At 43.0% G+C, this 18,659-nt stretch overlaps 1 protein-coding gene across 2 annotated transcripts in view; it reads right to left on the bottom strand.

The window, feature by feature from the left end:
• Positions 1 to 668: 668 nt before the first annotated feature.
• LOC143338866 (SLIT-ROBO Rho GTPase-activating protein 3-like) overlaps positions 669 to 18,659 on the bottom strand; it is a 32,968-nt gene continuing 14,977 nt past the window's right edge. Inside the window, exons 5-22 of one of the 2 annotated variants that reach the window (XM_076759724.1) lie at positions 16,225 to 16,416; positions 15,793 to 15,921; positions 15,441 to 15,662; positions 15,230 to 15,331; positions 13,403 to 13,600; positions 13,204 to 13,288; positions 11,833 to 11,860; positions 10,607 to 10,709; positions 9,086 to 9,146; positions 7,924 to 8,001; positions 7,453 to 7,587; positions 7,272 to 7,377; positions 6,974 to 7,201; positions 6,099 to 6,172; positions 5,803 to 5,983; positions 4,889 to 5,035; positions 4,390 to 4,705; positions 669 to 3,478 (exon numbers count right to left, since the gene is read on the bottom strand). In XM_076759724.1, the coding sequence (XP_076615839.1) occupies positions 3,011 to 3,478; positions 4,390 to 4,705; positions 4,889 to 5,035; positions 5,803 to 5,983; positions 6,099 to 6,172; positions 6,974 to 7,201; positions 7,272 to 7,377; positions 7,453 to 7,587; positions 7,924 to 8,001; positions 9,086 to 9,146; positions 10,607 to 10,709; positions 11,833 to 11,860; positions 13,204 to 13,288; positions 13,403 to 13,600; positions 15,230 to 15,331; positions 15,441 to 15,662; positions 15,793 to 15,921; positions 16,225 to 16,416 (2,853 nt within the window). In that variant the 3' untranslated portion in view covers positions 669 to 3,010. Of the gene's footprint in view, positions 3,479 to 4,389; positions 4,706 to 4,888; positions 5,036 to 5,802; positions 5,984 to 6,098; positions 6,173 to 6,973; positions 7,202 to 7,271; positions 7,378 to 7,452; positions 7,588 to 7,923; positions 8,002 to 9,085; positions 9,147 to 9,496; positions 9,528 to 10,606; positions 10,710 to 11,832; positions 11,861 to 13,203; positions 13,289 to 13,402; positions 13,601 to 15,229; positions 15,332 to 15,440; positions 15,663 to 15,792; positions 15,922 to 16,224; positions 16,417 to 18,659 lie in introns of both variants that reach the window. The other variant, XM_076759716.1, reaches the window with a different exon arrangement.

Raw genomic sequence — 18,659 nt, 5'->3', positions numbered from 1 at the left:
AATGCAGTGGAGTCAAAAATACCTTATTTCCACCTGAACTGCAGTATTGTAGAAGTATTAAGTACATGAAATGGAAACACTCAAGTAAAGCACATTAGAGCTGTACTTAAGTACAATACTTCAGTAAATGTACTCACTTTTCAACACTGATTACTACTATTATTATGTCACAGGTGCCAGATCTTGATTCAGTGTGAGGTTGTGCCACCTCACAAGGCCACACCATCAACAAAACACCAAAGAATGACTGTTCTGGTGGAACCTGTGACCCTACGTTAAAGATCCAGATGCCTGTAAAATACATGCTTATCTGCAGGCTGCTCTGGTAGCTCATGGTGCATTTTAAGTGGGTATTTCCTTCATTTTGAACTGCTTCCTGCAGTATTTTCACTGGATGAGCATCATATCTATGCTGACCAGTAGGTGGCAGTGCAAAACCACTCTAGTCGGTGCATTTATGAGTGAACTGTGCTGATTGAATGAGACTTTTCACCACAGATGAATAAAGAACAATAATGAAGTCACTACTGTCTGTATAAAGTAAGTGTTTGATATATTTCAAATAAACATGGTGCATCATCATGAGCTGCTGTTCATCCTCAGCCTTCTCCATTCAGCGCTTCACATTTTTACTGAACATCACCAGACAATAAAAGGAGACATTCCTGTGAGGTTTCATTGATTTATTGTTTTGTTAATGTTTGTGCAAGGATAAGAGTTACAAAAATCTACAGACTAGACATGATAATATATCCTGTTCCTATCATACAATGTTATTTATACAAGTATCCTTTAACAGTATGTATATATTCAATCCAATGTACCTATTACACTTTGAAGATATATTGATCATCCTTATAAGACAGACGACAAACACCAGCAACAGTAAACAAGTTCATCTAAACACCCACACGGCCTGAACAGACCATGTGCAATCTAGACATTATGTAAGCTTCAATGATACTGATGTGCTATATCATGTTTCTAGTACAACTTCATCAAAATGAAAACACAGAACCTACAAATGCGGCACAGTTCCCTGTAGTGTTCATAAGTGCATTAGTCACTTGAATTGTAGGAGAACGTTTTACTTGTTTATTGAGGTAACACAGCTAATCTTTTTATATAGAGAGATGACTATATTATAAGAACATTTGACTGATTTTCATCTTTATTTCCTTGTACTAGCGATTGGGGGGGTATGTCTAAAACTGTGTAACTGTAGCTCCGCAACCTGGTCTACTTCTGCCGTCCACCGAGAGTCATGAATGAATGAAAAATATAGTTTTGGCTGAGATGACTTTCATCCTCTTGTTTCCTGTGGTAAGGCTCCAGAAGCACATTTAGGAACAGCTTGCCAGCACCGACATGCAGTAAACTCTATGAATTTGTCAGAGTCACAGTGGGTTTCTAACAGTCCTGGTCCACTGCTGAGGAAATGCAACAAAGAGAGGCAAAGTCTCAGGTTGTTGCTGATTGTGCTGCTACCAGTTAACCTGGCCAAACTCAGGCTATTGCTGCCACAGCTGGCCAGACTGCAGCAGCACCATTTGTGTTGTGATGACAAAGCTGCCTGGAGTTTTTGGAGCTGCAGTGAGTTTTACCAGCACCGTGTCCTTAGAACGTCTCAATCTTCTTCTTGTGGAAAATTTTCAGTTGGGGTGTAGCAGGCACTGCTGTCTGCACTGTCACTAGGTGGTGCCAAAATCTGAGTTTTCTAAAACAGCAGCTCGAATACAGATGCATTTTCCTTGGAAACAGCATCTAGTGGCCACCAGAAGAACTGCAACTTAATGCAATTCTACCCTGGTTGAACTACTCAGCCAGGAGCTGCATCTGAAATCACTCTCTCCATCACATACACACACACCCCCCTCCCGCTAGTTTACTCTATAGCAGGGCTGCCCAAAGTGTGGCCAAAGCTGGCCCACCAGATGTTTATTTCGAAAAGAAAAAAGAATTTAATTATATAAATGGCTGTTTATATTGTTCGTTTTTTTTAATTTAATAGGCTCTTTAATTATGTAGGATCGTTAATTATTAATTATCTTTCATAATCTGAGCACAGTGGGCAGAGTGACACTTTACACAGGAAGTCAGTCAATTGAGGGAACTTTGGTTTGTTTAGTCTGTGGTCCACTATTAAATCTCAGTTTTGGCTCTCCAAAGGGAAAAGTTTGGGAACCTCCTGCCCTCTGGTGAACAATAAATTGAGATTTCCGGCACCTATGAATGAGCATCATAGTGGATCATCACTAACAGGTGTAGCATTACATCTAGAAAATGTAACGCATTGTATAGTGGGACTGCTGGAAAGAAAGAGCTTACATGCCATGCAAACTAATCTTTTTTACATAGATGTAAATTTCCCACTCTGAATTAAGACAAACAAAATGGCGGACAGTTATTTTAGTTCACTCCACAGCAAATAAAGAGTGATTTCAGACACAGCCACAGTGTCCGCCTGTTGCTGGAAACCTTACACTTGCTCGCATACGCTGGCACTTTAAAAAAGGCTCTCTAAGGAAACTTCTGTCAATGGAAATGTTGCCAAGGAGTTATAGTTTTAATAGACTACATGGACCACCAGCAGAGACTGGATGTCTACATAAGCATTGGTGAAATATTCCATTAAGAGTTCCCTCAAAATGGAACATGAAACCAGATACAAAGTCCAAGCTCACAGCATTTTTGTAACCTACTCATATGAGATGTTTCATCGTCAGATTTCAGTAAACAGAAGTATTTTCCAGTGCATCCCTTTTTCATCCAGCATGGCTACTCAGCATGGCTGCATTCTATAATCATTTAAATCCTATGTCTGTGTAATACTGTAGTACAGCACAACAAGTCAATGTGTGGGCACACAGTTGTCAGAAACCAGCAGTAGCCATCCTACACTATGCAAGATTAGTGGTAAATATTCATCAACCAGACCAGGTGTCAATGTGATGCCAATCACTCGGTATCCACAATGTTCTTCACCCACCTGACTTGTGACTGACTGGAGCTACATGTTACCTTGTTTGTCTGAGGATGAGGAGGAGGTGGATGGTGATGGAGAGGGAGGTTTGGGAAAGACCCTGTCAGTGGGCGTGATGCCTGGGCTGCCAAGACCAGAGGAACTAGAGCTGCTGGAGCGGTGTGGTCCCTGGCCCTGTCCGATCACAGGAGCGGGCCGGACGGGTCTGACAGGCGGGGGCCTTAGCGGTGCATTCGGCCTACGCGCCGACAGAGCAGGTTTAAAAGTGGTCATGGTCTCGGAGGAGGAGCTGCTGCTGGTGCGTCGCTGTGCTGCGTCTGGATCCCTGATGACCATGGTGTGGAGAGGGCTGCCGGGCGGATCCTGGGCTCCACCACCGGGGTGTTTGAGGGGCTCCAGTGTGTCCAAAACAACATCCGGCGCATGTTTGGCTACATTCTGTCGCTCCAGCTCACGCAACTCATGGAGAGCTGTATTCATGGTTTTCTCTATGTCCTGACGAACATGAGCAGAAGGAAAAATCAACATCAGACAGCAAAGAGTAGCTAAAACCAAGAGTGTAAGCTTCACTGGGGACGGGACCCCCCTCGACTTTTATCCTTTCAGTTTGAAAATGGGTTTGTAAATTAAAAAAAAAAAAATCAGGAACATTTCCAAAGGATTTGGGGAAATATTCCACAATTTCAATATAAAAATTATCCCTTTTCATTCTGAACTTACTTGGGGTAAAATACACATAAACTAGCAATATTAAGTCTTATGGCATGCTTTGGTTAACACTAAACCCATTTAATGGAATTGTAACCATGAACTACACTCAGCAGCACAGTCTTCCATCACACATAGGAATAATTTTTTGGTATTTTACTAATTAGGAATTCAGTGAAATTACAACCCTCTGCATGCTCAGTGTATCCTACCAGCACATGTGCAGCCACACTACTGCCAACATAACAGCACTGTCTGAGCCAAAGGACGTCGGGCTTTTAACCAAAACTTGATTATGTTACTGGAGTGAATATATTTTAGATTTTTTTATGATATTTCAGTTAACTAGCACCTTCTGGAAGTATCTGCCAGACACCTGTTACCATGTGGGATGTACAGTAGCTTGACTGAGTTTTAATGAATCTATTTCCACTCGTTCTTGTGAAATGAGTCAACTCAGTCAAATTCTACTCTGCTAAATCTTTAATTTTTTTAATTTCTCTTAGAAGGGTTTTCAACTGTGTCTGCCTCTGACATGGCAAAAGGTTTGTTTGTATCTGCATATGACATTATTAAGACATCCTGAGCAAATAACCCAGATTTATATCCATTTATATTCCTCATTTTTTCCAGAAATTCCAAATACAGCTTCCACTGTATTTGTCCATTTCAAGGTCTATTCAAGTATTAATCCTCACCTCAGCGAGCGCTTCAGCCTCGAGGGCTTTGTGGTCTCCTAAGCTTGCGTGTCGAGTGGTGCTGGGTGAAGATCGTTGAGAGTGGCTGTCGATGAAGGCCTTTCTGTCCGGGTGGCTGATGCAGCCAGCGCTGCCAAAAGTGGTGAGACGCCGTTTCTCTGGACTGTCTGTTGGACCCCTGCTAACAGCTACTTTGTGTGGGCTGCAGGGCCGAGGCATAACCCTAGGGGGCTGGTCTGCAGCTCGGCTGGGGCTGTGACTGTCAGCGCCGTTCCTGTGGCGTGGAACTGCAGCTCCATCTGATCGCACCCTCACCCTAAGAAAAATCACAGCTTCTTACTTGGTTGGTGTGAATATCTTGACTCTGAACACTTTCAAAATGCAAAGATGGAATTTTTGGTCCATCAAAAAACTGTCATTTCTCATTTGTGCAGTATACACTACACTACACCTCTCACTACCTAAGGCATATATCCCACAGAGTTTAAACTAAACCCACCGTCCCAGTGCTGCTCCAAAGCGGTGCTCAGGTGTGTGCTCGCAAGGAGATTGGCGGTCATTCCTGGATGAGGCTCTTTCATCGTGGTGTGGTCCACTGCTGGCTGCGCTCTCAGTCCTTTGAATGTTATCTGAGAACGCATCATCCCTGATAGAGACAGACGGAGGAGACAGACGGAAGAGGCAGATCTCCATTAATTGCTTCTGTACTCGGGCAAGTTAATACTGGCTCGTATCGAACTTTGTAAAAGTTGAATCGCCCGCAGCGCACGCAACAGTCCTTAACAATCACATTCTTACCACAAGAACAACACGGAAAGCAAAAATGTCATCAGCACAGTGAGTCTCATTACTTTCACAGACAAAATTAAATCACTTCTCAGTCCTTGGAAGCCAGTGTTAGTGGTACGTACAGTACATCACTCTTCTTAATTTGGTTTTAATTTTGTTACCTGCTCTGCGCTGCAGGAGTGGTTATCAGGCTGGAGCAGAAATGAAAGGCTGAGGACTGACCTAAGCGCCTGTCCAGTGAAAAGAAAGCTCTTCCTTACTGCTCTGCAGCTAATTGCTAATGGGGGGGGGGGCATTTGTTTTATGTTTCCAACTCGCTATGTCGAGAAAATACGAAAAATGTGAGCATTTTATTTGCACTGACCTGCACCAAGGTTTTGTAAGGCCAAGCTTTTTGAAACCAACACAGCTCGCGAGGGCAATAAGAATAGAAACATGCATTTTGGGAAAATGGAGCAACATAAATAATGACCAAGCCATTGCTGTTGTCCTGCAGTAGAATCAAGATACTGACTTTGGGATCACTTTTCTGATGCTGTTTTATACCAAACTAATGTCTGTTTGGGATAACTAAAACCTTAGGGAGGTTAATTTTTGTGGGCTTTACAAATGTATGTTACTCACATGTCCTGTACCACAATGTACTGATGTGGAATCAGCCCATCCACGCCGTTATGTCGGCCCTCCCACCAGTCCTCAGAGGCTCGCAGGTAGAGTAACAGAGAGGCTCCCTTCTTGAAGGAAAGCTCCCTCGGACTTCGGCCCACGTAGTCGAACTTCGCTATGGCCTCAATCTGCTCCAACTCTGCAGTACAAAGAACACGAAGCACCGTGCAGAGAAATGTGACAGAATCCAATTTGAGGCTTGTGATTTTTTCAGCTCTTGCAGGCACAGCTGCAGTCTGTGTTTGGTGACTCACCTTCATCACTTGTGTTGGGTCCGGTACCATTGTCTACCTCATCAAGAGCTCCTGGCTCACTGTGGGGGCTTTCACTGCATAAAGGAACACGGAGTCAAACGGTCAGAAACAGCAAAGAACTGACAGGCCTTCAGTGCACAAACCAAACCAAATTTCTAACTCAATATGATTTTTCTCTCAGTTGTTGACTCTAAATTTTCAAAATTTCCTCTCATTTTCTCTGCAAGCACAAATTCAAAGACATAAAATGGAGAGACAAACAAAAACCTACCAAACAAAATGTGAGACAAATAATAAATCATATTTTTGTGTGTGTGCAATCCAGGGAACATCAATCAAACTGCTGTTGGCTTGTTCTGAGATGGAATATTAATCGTACCGGTGTTGGTTTATTCATTTAAAGAATGGACTTTATCTGATGAATGAAATGAACAATGAAAAACAACAGGATACATCTTTGTGAGATCCAACTGAACATATAAAATGTATTAATATGGTTGTACTGGAACACAGAATTAACAAGCAAATATAATAAAACACTGCTGCTTGACAGTGTCCTAAAACTGAAGACACACAATAGAAGAAACTGTAGGGGACAGAATTACTGTGTGTTAGAAAAAAAGCCTGTCTCACTGACTACAAACAGTGGTAGTACAATACTGAAGACTGTGCCAAATGTACAGAATTATGCATACTGTCTATGTGGTTGAGTTAAAGTAAAAAAATCTATATTAATTTCCTGTTGTTAACAACTGAGAAAAATGGGCAGTAAATGGCTGAATCACCAAATTTATGATTAGCAGACTACGTCCTGAACCACAGCCACCCCAAAAACTACATACTGACACATGTTGAGAGCCTTGTCTGGCACTTACCAGTACTCTTCCCCACCAGCCATGCACTTTTCATACACAGGTCCCTCCAACTCACGCTGGGTCGGAAAAATGGCCTCGTGGTGGATGATAATGGTCTTAATGACCTCGTTAACATGCGCCTGGCAGGCCACAGGGTCCTGCTCGTCTGGTATTGGCATCAATGTGGGGCCAAAGCAAATAGCCAGGTTGTAGGGGTCCATCATGTTTTCATCGCTGTACTGTGAAAGACTGGAAAAACAGAAGCAATGAGTAACCTTATAAGCGTTAACTAGGTGAAATCTGTCGTGAGGGGACTTACTGATTTAGAAATGCAAACAGGTATCTCATGACGATGATCACAGGCCGCTGAAGAGTCACAATTATCTGCTGAAGGTGATGAGCTCTCTCTGCACCTGAGTCAAGCTCTGAAACAAAAAGACGGGAATGTAAGAAATCCAGAAAGCTTCACTAAATAAAAAGCTTACAGGAATGTGACTCACTGGTTGTGGATATGAGGTCGAGGAAACGCTCCTTAGGGAACAGCGGATTTTCCAGCCCCCTGAAGTAGAGCTTAAGAACGCCCGCCACAGAGTTGATGTCATGATCGGTCTGATCATCCACTAGTGGGTCCTCTCCTATAGATACACCACATATGGCATTCACCCATTAATCATTCATTCCTATCAACGTTCTCGTAACATGGCACCGATCTTTCAAGTGTTTTTCAAGTCATGATGTTAATACAAACATTGAGAGTGCAGCCATGTTTCCTCATTTATTATTACCCCAAGACGCTGATCTTATGTATTATGCATCTAAAATGGTTTACATGTCCATTATGGGGTTAAATGTGACACATGGGCTCTTTACTTGCACTTTAGAGGCCTCTGGGAGAGACTGTGGCTTTTGAGGTGGACAAAATGCAATTTAAAATCAATCAAGAGAACATGGCCGAGCATGCTGGGACTAACCTCTTTCAAATGCATTCTTAATATCGTTGACTTCGACCTGCGAGCCTGGAACTCGAAATATACCTTGCTGCTGAAGACCTGTGGACAGACGGAGCCATTGGTGTAAAACGGGGATAAAAAAAAAGGTTTCGATACAAATGTCCTTTCATTCTATTTCTAAGCATATTTGAAGTGTAAAAATAGCAACCAGTCCTCATAGGACACAAACAGCACTGAAAACCAGAAGGTTAAAGCAAGAGAAAAAAAAACAACAACAACTGTTAGTTTAGGCTACAGTTCCTTGAATGGCCACTTGTGACAAAGAAGGTGCAAAATGATGTGAGACTGGATCTGACAGACCAGAGCAGCAGCTGGTCCCCGCAAGAAGATTTCTAAGACTAAAGGGTCGTTAAGGTGGACAATTTTGGTGAACTGGTTGTTTTTTTAGTCCTTTCATGGGCAATGAAGAATTTGTTTTTAGTTATTACTAGATGTAAGGATGATCACGTCTGTCTTCAGATTTTTGCTAATTTAACAAATTGGGTCACTGTGTTGTGTTAATCCTTCCCTAATTGCGATACAAGAGGCACCTGCCAACGCTCTGTCTTTCCTGGGTTTCTCCCGTATTTCAAGACCACCTCCCAGCGCCCTCCCGTTGAGCTGTTTCTCCCGGGAAACTCCCGTAATTTGCATAGCCCTCAAACTTCATACGCAGTCATCACAAATGGATCCACAAGTTTTGCATGTGTGCCTGCTATCACCTAAGTTGTCAGACGGTGTATGAAACACAATCTACAAACAGAATCCACACACGACATACGATTTCATTCCACTGCTGCCATCTGATTCAAGGGCCATGTGTGCAGCTACTGTCTGTACAGACAGACAGGGCAGCTAACGTAATGTTAGCTACTGTCTCCTATAAAACCTCCCATATTACGAAGACTGAATGTTGGCAGGTATGGGGACCCAGCGCTTGCTTATTGGGTGAATGAATGACATTGTACAGCGATAGTAGCTGCAGGTTTTCAGCACAGCAAACTCTGCCCCAGTGATACCAGGGTCATTAGAAATGACTAATACCAGGGTATGGACTTTTTGGGCACCAGGAATTATGGGAGATGGTAATAATTCAATATGTCCTGTGGTAGAAAGACAACAGTAGAACACTAGTGGAACCTACCGTACAGATTGATGTATCGAACGCAGCTCTCAACCACCACCGGTATGGGCTGCCCCGAGTCCTACCAGACAGATTCAAATGATCATTTTATTGGAAGCAGATAAGCGGAAAATAATGGAAAACAAGTATTCATGCCAGAGGGGTGTTATCATCAGAAGCTTACAGAGGCAGCCCCTCCAATGAATTAACTTCAGAGTTGAAAGAACATAGTTCAAAAATCCATTTAATGATTAACAAACTGACGTATAGAACAAAAATAAGCAGAACAAAATCATGTTGGTGTGTGCACCACCATATACTACTGTTACTGCAGTATTTTCACAGGAATGCCAACAGGACAGAGGCACAGAAACGTTGGTTAGCATACTGAACACAGTGTGGTGATCCCCGCCCTGCTATAAGACAGAGTACCTGACTCCTGGCACGGACATTCCGTCTTCCCCTGGGCAGAGAGCAGTAAGGCACGTAGACAGAGGAAGAGAGGCAACAACAACCACAACAGGTTAGTGAGAGAGACAGATTGTACAGAGAGAGAGAGAGAAAAAGAGGAGGCCTTGCCTGAGAGAATAGCCAAAGCATCAGTGCCTTGTGGGGTGTGAGACATGAGGACATGGCTCGGCGAGGGGAGGGGGAGTGTGTGGGAGGAAGGGTGCTACCCGGGAGGATGGGGGTGGAGGCTACAAACAGTAAAGCGTTTTTCTTTTTTTTTTCTTCAGCCAGAAAAGACTCTTTGATGGAGAGGAAACTAAAGGCTGAATTCTAGGGCTGCAGCGAACTCATTATTTTCATCTTCCATTAATCCGCCCATGATTTTCAGGATTAATTGACTGAATTATTCATTGTGTTAATTAAATGTCAGAATAAAGTGACAAATGCCCATCACAATCTCTTAAAGCCCAAGGTGTCATTACGTTGCTTCTTTCGTCACCCAACACTCTAAAAGCTAAAGATATTCAGTTAATTATCGTATGAGGCGAATGAAAGGAGGAAATGATCAGAGGCTGGAACGTTTGGACTGTTTTTAATCGCGTATCAATTGTTTTTCTGCCAGACGGCTGATCATTTTAGCTGGACTGAATCCTGATTTTTATCTCAACTTCTGTTGATGCACACACTGTCTGCCTGTCTGTCCCTGTTTGATTGAGCATTAGAGTGGATGTGGCCATGTGTTTATTTGCATAACCTAACATGGCTGGTGCACGGCCAACTGACATTCATGGAGCCAAATTAATTCGGTGTCTGGGGGCCGGGGCTCACAGGAGAAAGAATGTCGAAAGAAAACCCTGCACCAGTGCAGCGCTTATGAACTCAAACCACCTCCAGAACTTGATTGGTTTTCACCTCACCCTGCCCTTCCTGAATTGCAAGACTGCGAAGACAAGGCAATGAGCAAGAGGAAAGTCAGCACATGGGTGAGCCAACATTTGGGTAAAAGAGTGGGCAAAGGCAAGAGAACCCCCAAGGACTGCTAGCGAGACAGCTGAGCTCATGGAGAGACAAAGAGCACAGATGGGCTAATACCTGAATGAAGGCCTCCATATTGCCGTTAAACAGCTTACGGTTAAAAATGGAGCGAGGTCTAGACTTCCGCATTCTCTGGGGTTTAGGGGGAAGAGTGGGGGGCCTGGGGAGATGGTGGGGGTGTATGGTTGGTACATGGTAAATATGAATAATAATGCAATAGGTTCACATACACATCAAAAGACAGTTTGACATTGACATTTGTTTTACATTTTTCTAAAATGCATTCATTGCTGCGGCAGTAATTTGCATCTCTGACAAAAGCAGGTGTAAAACTTCAATTAATAGTTGGGATATACACTTATTTGCTTTCTTGCCAAGAGTTTGATGAGAAGATTGATACCACTCTCGTATCTGTACAGTGAATAAAAAGCTACCGCTAACGATCAGTTAGCTTAGCTTAGCTTAGCACATTGAAAACAGGGGAAAACAGCTAACCTGGGGCCCTCCACAGTGTGTTTCAACCAGTTTAGCCAGTTTAGATAAGAGTCTGTTAGCAGTAGCTTCACATTTAGCATCCGGGTAGCTCACCTTGTTGAGCATGTGCCACATGTACTAAGACTACTGCAGTTACTGCATGTTTGATTCCAACCTGTGGCCCTTTGCTGCATGTTGTCCCCTCTCTCTACTCCTTTTCCACTCTGTCACTATCAATAAAGACAAACCACCCCCCTGCCAAAAAGAAAAAAAAAAAAAATCACAATGATGGTTTCAATTATCTAATCTAACTCTCAGCAAGAAAGTGAATCAGGGATTTTCACAAGCTGTCAAACGTTTAAAATGACCCTCAGCTGCTGTAGCAAACTTTATCATAGTCAGTAATAATGACTGCAGGGAATTATCACACAAAATCCAATAAAGACTCACTGAAATGTGCCATAGATGAAAATAGGTAAAAGCCAAACCCTTGTTTTCAATTAGTCACGAGCCTGCCTCGTCAATATTTGTTCATTATCTGCTCACTGAATTGCTTTTAAATAGAACAGCAGCAGAACATTATTCTCGTTTCATTTACAGCCCTGACACATGTGAATAGGTAGAGACGAGGAAGAACAACTCTGAGCACCACCTTCTCTAATCAGGATCGAAGTCTTTGTTCAATAAACAAGAGAGAAGTTGAGCCTATTCCCACAGTGTGATCTCATTCCTGCCACATCCAGGGACACAGGAAGGATTTTACACACCATCGCCTACTTTATTCACCCTCTTGTCACTGGACATCTTACCTTGTCGTTCCATATTCAGCCCTCTCCCCTAAAAGGAAAAACAGCAGAGACAGAAAGAGACTAAATTAGTATACGCTAGTTTTGCAATCACAGAAGTTAGCTGTACGGTTGAGTGCTGGCCGACTATACAAGGCTGGCAGATGGAGACGGAAAGGGGTGTTATGAGAAAACAGGCATCTATTCAGCCAGGCTCAATGGGGTGAGCGCCATGGCTGCCTTTGACTCACCGCCAGGCAGCGGTCATTCAGCGGTCGCCCTAGAAACAGCACAAGAGCCCCAGAAGGGGATAGCCTGTCTACTCGCTCTGCAGAGTACAAAATGCATCCAGGGGCAACAAGAGCAGGAGGCTGTGGGAGCTGAACTGTACAGTGTGATGATTCCATGATATGTGCACCGCGTTCACACACACAAACACACACACAAACACACATCTCACTGTACGCAAACAAATTAAGGCCTCACTTTGATCAGTCAATCAGAAATGTTTGTTCAAGGAACACGTCATGTGGAAAGCAGCTTCCAGCACAATCCGACTTTATGTCAAACATGCATAATTCCAACCCTAAAGCGGACGCTTGCATCAGTCTGAAGTACAACCACGGCGACATGGAATGCACATTTTTATTCACTCTTATGGCTGAGATGAATGCATATTAAATATGAGAAATGTGTGATCAAAGTATAGGCAAGAAATACCCTTCAAGTACAAGTAGCCCAGGGTTTTTTCTGTATTTTCTACCCTGTGACCCTATTTTAGGTCCAAATATTGTCAAGCTGTCAAGTGAATGACAACTTCAGTATAGCACAATTATGCACTGCATAGAACTCAAAATGAATTTCCCAACCTTCATGCTGTAAATTATTATGTCAAACTGCCAACTATTTGAGCAAAAAATAGCTCTTTTCATCTTTGTTGCCTAAAATTGATACTTTTTCATGGATATTAATCAACAAATTCCACCATATACACACACATTTGGCTCAGGTAAATGTGTATTAATTGTATAAACAGACTATAGGATGCAATAGCCAGCAAGCAAAGTACTTCTCATTATGAAAAGCATGTTGTCTTTTAGATCCAAAAAGGGTCAAGTTGTCAAGTAAACGACAAACTCAGTATAAATTCAGCATGCGCTTATCTGCAGGAAACACCAGACACAATGTACAACTGGACTCATACATAGTATTTAGATGTAAGTGATTGAATTTTGTTGAAAACACAGATTTGTTGGAAATTCCTTGTAACACCATCTGTAAATCAAGGGATCCCAAAAAGCTAGTGACCTCTTATTCTACTGATGGATGTGTTTCTGTTATTGTTACTTTACTCTCTTAATGTAAAGAATTAATGTATAACAGAATGCATCTTACCTTCTCCTAGCGTCTGCTTCAGAAGGTCATGCTTGGCCTGCAGTTTGACAATGAGATTGCTGCCATTCAAGTACTCCTTGTATTTCTGCAGATGAAATGGATAAAAAGGCACATTTTGCCGACAGGATTAGTTCTAATTATAGTGTATGCAGGTCTGTGCTGCAGCGCCTTTGTGCTCTTATTTTGCCTGAGAACTCACAGTGAAGTAGAAGCCCTCAGTCTCCTGCTGATTGGCTCGTCTCTTAGTGATGTTTGCCTTGCTCATGTAGGAGTCAGAGGAAGCCGATTTGACCGACTCTGTGGATTGGCTGTGCTGGAAGGCCTCTGACACATCAAAGTCCTCCACGGTAAGCATGTCCTGAAGGGTCTGCATGGTCGCGTCGAGAGTCTTCCTCACCTGACACACACAGCAGACAAGCACAGCTGAGAGTTTAATTCGAGCTACATCCACCATTACAATATCTTTGTTAAATACAATAAATCAGGTGAGTTGTACACATATAAACAACTAAGAATATTGTAATTCCACCTAACAAATATGAATTTCCAAATACATCCTCTCAGTGTCACATGCATGGTGCAAACAGGCCAGCGCAGTGTGAGATTATACCACCGCAGGCCATTTTCACAGCTCCTTGACTGACACACCGTAAACAACAGAGTAATTAGCTTCCTTGCATGAAGCATCATGACATGAAAGATTAACTATGTTCTTCCTATGTGAGGCAGCCAGGAAGGCAGTGTGCGTTTCCATATTCATAACAGACAGGCTCTGACACATATACACACGCTGTGACCTTTAAACAGGTCTGTGTGAGTCACAGTGGCCTCAGTGACTCCGCATGCTGGGTGGCCCCCCAGTGGAGGCAGGAGATGACCCCACAGGTCAGTGTCAGATTAGAGGTGAACACAAATGCAGGCTGACAGTCCTGTAGACTGGTAGATTTTGTCACATGCGGCTGCCAATCTCAGTTTAAAATCGTGAACACCAGAGGCGGTATTAGAACGCCTGATGAGTGATAAACTGTAGGACCGGTAATGATCTGCCAGTTTGAGGATCCGAATAAAGAACCAGCTTTTCAAATTAAGAGTTCTGTGTCCCATTTTCGTTAGAGGAATATTTTGACATTTTGGGAATTGTGATTATTCTCTCTGTTACAGAGAGATGAAGGAGATACCACTGTCACTCAGCCACTTAGCTTAGCATAAATAACAGAAAACAGGTAGCCTTGTTCTTGTTCAAAATAAAATATGTTAATTATTGAGCTTTAGAGGCACTGACAGAGCCAGGCTACCTGTCTCCAGTCTTTCTACCAAGCTAAGCTAACCACCTTCTGCATATGGATTGATTTTTAAGGGAAAGATATGACAGTTGCGTTGATCTCTTCATCTAAATCTCTACAAAAAAATATCTTAAATGTCAAACCTTTCCTATAAAATGGTTACATTCTGAGATCATAGAAAGCTCAAAACTTTAAAAACTCTCTCTGTTCCTGCTAACATCGTGCCCTGTTACAGACCACCCTGCAAACGGAGCAGCAGATATGCATCTTTAAGACGTCTTCCTGTTCGGCTATGTGTGGTCACACTTGATCGATCTTTTGAACGATAAGATTCATTTCCTGCTCCGGTATCTTGCAACGGCTTCTAAACTTGAAATGTAACTCACCGCCTCAGCGGCTATTGCGTACACATAACATTTAATGATGTCTACATTACGCTTAGTGGCACCTAAATGGATCCCGAGATGACGTGTCAAGATCTGGGTGTTCGGCTAAACAAGGAAGAAACCCTGCGTTTACTGTGTATGAATGATTATGAACCAAAAGAGTCCAAAGATAATGAATGACCCAACAGCTTAATTAAATGAGAATTACATTGTTATCTGACTCAATATATTGAGCCATATGCCCTCTTCTGAGTCAGCAGAAAAGAACATCGCTGTGTGCTGCACACTGGCTTCGTTCTGAGATGAAACGCTGACACTGGCTACCTTCGGCCCTCTGAGACTTGTGTGCACTCTCACCTCTTCATTTTCTATCTTCAGCGTTGCCAGGCGAGACTGCAGCTGGTGGTGGCGCATCAAGAGCTCTGTCTGAACAGGCTGCTGTGCACTCACCTGACACACCTGGGATTAAGACAGAAAGGGAGGACTTAACACGATGAGATGCACTTAGTACCAAGAGTGAAGACCTAAAAACGAAGCATTCCTGCAGCCCTGAACTCTGCTGACTCACCTCATCCCCCATGTGGGGCTGATAGTCAAAGCATGCCGGAGGACAGAAGATCTGACTGTGCGTGTCCATAAACCTTAGCTTATCTCCTCTGATGTCCATGGCATCTACTGCTCCCTCCAGTAAGTCCAGACCCTCGTGGCGAGAAGTCTCCAGGCTATACTCTGCAGACAGGTAGGTTCTCAAGGTGCGTGCCAGGCTTGCATGGTAACCTAAGTCGCAACACTGAAGACAAGAAATAAAACATATATTCATTATGAGCCATCAAAAGGCCTCGAACTTGCAAAAACAGCATCAAGACTAAAAGGCGGTTCTTTCGACGTTTGCACTTTTGGTTCAGACAGTAATAACTTACATCTATCATGTCTGAGACATCATGGATGTAGTATTTGGCCACCAGTGCATTGGCAGCTGCCAGATTGAGAAGATAGTCATTCCGGGCCTTTGTGCACTTCAGCTTGTTTTCAGAGTACTTGGCTTGTCTCTAGGGAGAAAGAGGAAGAAAGAGTCCCATCAACACAGGATGTTAAATGGTTCGCTAATGTACTGAAAGAATGCATTGTTACGTAAGTGTAGCTTTATCTTATAATCTGTCAATATATGTAGTACTTTGCACAACGTAGAGATGGGCTCTTTGGAGCTTTAACTACATTTCCAAGTGTCATTTGTGCAAATAGCAGCTTTCAAGAACAACTCAAGATGATCATTACGAATGCATTTGTTGTTTTTTTGTATTTGAGTGTGGGTGCAACGCCCGTAATGTACAACACACTTAACCCAAACAGACCTTCTCCTTCATTTTCTCCATCTTCTTCACAGAGCTCCGTCGCTGGGGACGTTCATCATGACCGTACCGCAGGAGGCTGGAACTAATGTCATTGGCCTTGCCGATGTGCTTCTCTTCCTGTTTCTCTGCCTCCTTCAGCTTGCTCTCAGCACTGAGGCTCTCAGTGTGGTACATGTGGTACGTCTTCATCACCTGTAACAACACATGTGCATCTCATGTCAAAGTCCTCTCGGTGCTCAGGGCGTCACAGTCGAATCAAAGTGCTTGTTAAAAAGGATGTGAATTTGAGGAGGAATAGAAGACGTGAGCAGAATCACATGCTGAAATTTCCATTAATATCTGTCACATTTAAAAGCACAGGATGTAATTACTGCAGCGAGGGAATGCAGTTTGATGACACTGAGTTGCCATCAGAGGCAACCAAATCAAACACACCTTTACTTTGAATAAAATTATGTACCTCTCTGGGTGTGAACATCGTTGTAAGTATTTGTGATAATGCAAGTACAAGACTCAACAACATATTTTACAAAGGTCTCGTCGTTTTTAGACATTTTAATGTGGAAATGTTTCATATTTTGAGTTTAAATTAAAGCTGCAGTAGGTAACTTGTATAAAAGTAATTTTTCTTCATATTTGCTAAAACTGTCCCTATGCCCAGACAGCAGTACATGAAACATGTAATCTGTGAAAAAAAAACCGGCTCCATTGGTCCCACCTACTGCTCCTACTGCGATTTGCAAGAATCCACCGCGCCCAACACAAAACAACCAATCAGAGGCAGAGGAGCGTCTGAAGGAGCGTCTGACATCTGTCAATCACTACTCACACACGCTGGGAACCGCTCCCTCCCTCATGCTGCCTGCTGCCGCTCAGTCAGACAGTTCTGTGAGCGGCGTCAGGAGGCTAGTGAAAGCTATGGCGGAGCAACAGCCACCCACAAAGGAGAAACTGCCCAAACCACCGCTGCCAACAATAGCATATACGGCTAAGACAACAAATAACCATAAAGCTAATATGGTGGTTGTTACAGTTACACTCCGCAGCACGTATAGTATGTTAGCGACTGTGATGTAGCGGCTTGGCAGAGTTAGCTTGTTTCCGATGCTAAGGCTAACGTTACTGGTTGTCACGGCAGCCGCGCAGACGGCGCAGGGAGGAGGGGCTTGGAGGCAGGGCATGAGTGCAGCAAAGAGGGAGGGAAGTGACGTGAAACTTGTGTTGGTTCAAATTATCAGGTTAAGTCTGCTCTCTTCTCCATCTTACCTACTGCAGCTTTAAGTATCACTTCAAGCAAAAACTCTTACAATCAGTAATTAAACTGAGATTAAAAGCAGATGTAAAAAGACCCAAAGTATAAAATGTATAGACTGTGTCCAAAAAGTGTTTTTATCGTCTTCATACACATTTATACACCAAGTATGCAAAGCTTGTGGAATAAAACCAAACTTCTTTCTGTTTGTTTTAATTTAAAATACACTCACAAAGGTTTCAGCTTAAAGCAGTAAGACATGTTTGGGGTCCTTGATGGTCTTATGTGTCTTACTGAGGACTTATTTCATTCATAATTTTAAATCCGAGATCACGTTATGGTCAACTGAAAGACATTAAATGATGTGCAGCCCAAAGTGTATGAATACATATGAACTCATGTAACCCTGGAACATCTTCATTTTCATTCCACTCATAAACATCAGGGAGGGGAGCTTACTCATCCTGCTCGTCACATTTTGATTGGCTCTTCCTAACTGAGCTGGAGGTGTCGCGCTGGGTGCGTCCGTCTGATGTGTCTACATTTTTGTGCTAGTCTTCACCACAGCATTGTCATGGGCAAACAAAACAAAACATCCAAGTAATGTAAAACCGGTACTGTATGTCTCAGCCAGCATTCATCATGGCTCCAAAAGCAGCCTCTGCTCCCACCGCTCGGTTTGCTTAGGAGGACTCTGAGCAGATCCATGCTTCGTGGTGTTACTGAGGAGATCACATGTGAGCGTTTAACTAGTCTCCCTGAATCAAGAGTGCAATTAAACAACATCTGCTCCTCCATCACTCACTCTCAAGTTCTGGTTTCCTAGCAACCCTGTCTGAAATGGGCATGCAGAGGACAGTGGGATCGATCAGCAGGGGAGGAAGGAGGTTACAGAGTGACAGTATGCAACCTTCCCTGCTACCCACAAAACAAGAAACTACCTGATTTCCTCAAAAAGCCAGCAGCAGATCAATAGCAGAGACCAGCAGGCTCGCAAAGACAAATCCATACTTCATTTTAGATTCAACTCATCACTGGAAATATAAATATATTATACATGTAAGCATATCTGTTCACTTTAAGCTATAGAAATTGCTAGAAATACTGTGTTTCCTTATGCCGTGTGTGGGAGCTGCCGTCAGGTATTTAATAATGCATGAATAGGGGAGGGAAAATCAATATT

The sequence above is a fragment of the Chaetodon auriga genome, chromosome 2 (genome assembly GCF_051107435.1).
Source record: "Chaetodon auriga isolate fChaAug3 chromosome 2, fChaAug3.hap1, whole genome shotgun sequence".
Lineage (NCBI taxonomy): Eukaryota > Metazoa > Chordata > Actinopteri > Chaetodontiformes > Chaetodontidae > Chaetodon > Chaetodon auriga.
Note: the sequence above shows the minus strand (reverse complement) of the source record. Positions and strands in the feature narration are given on the sequence as shown.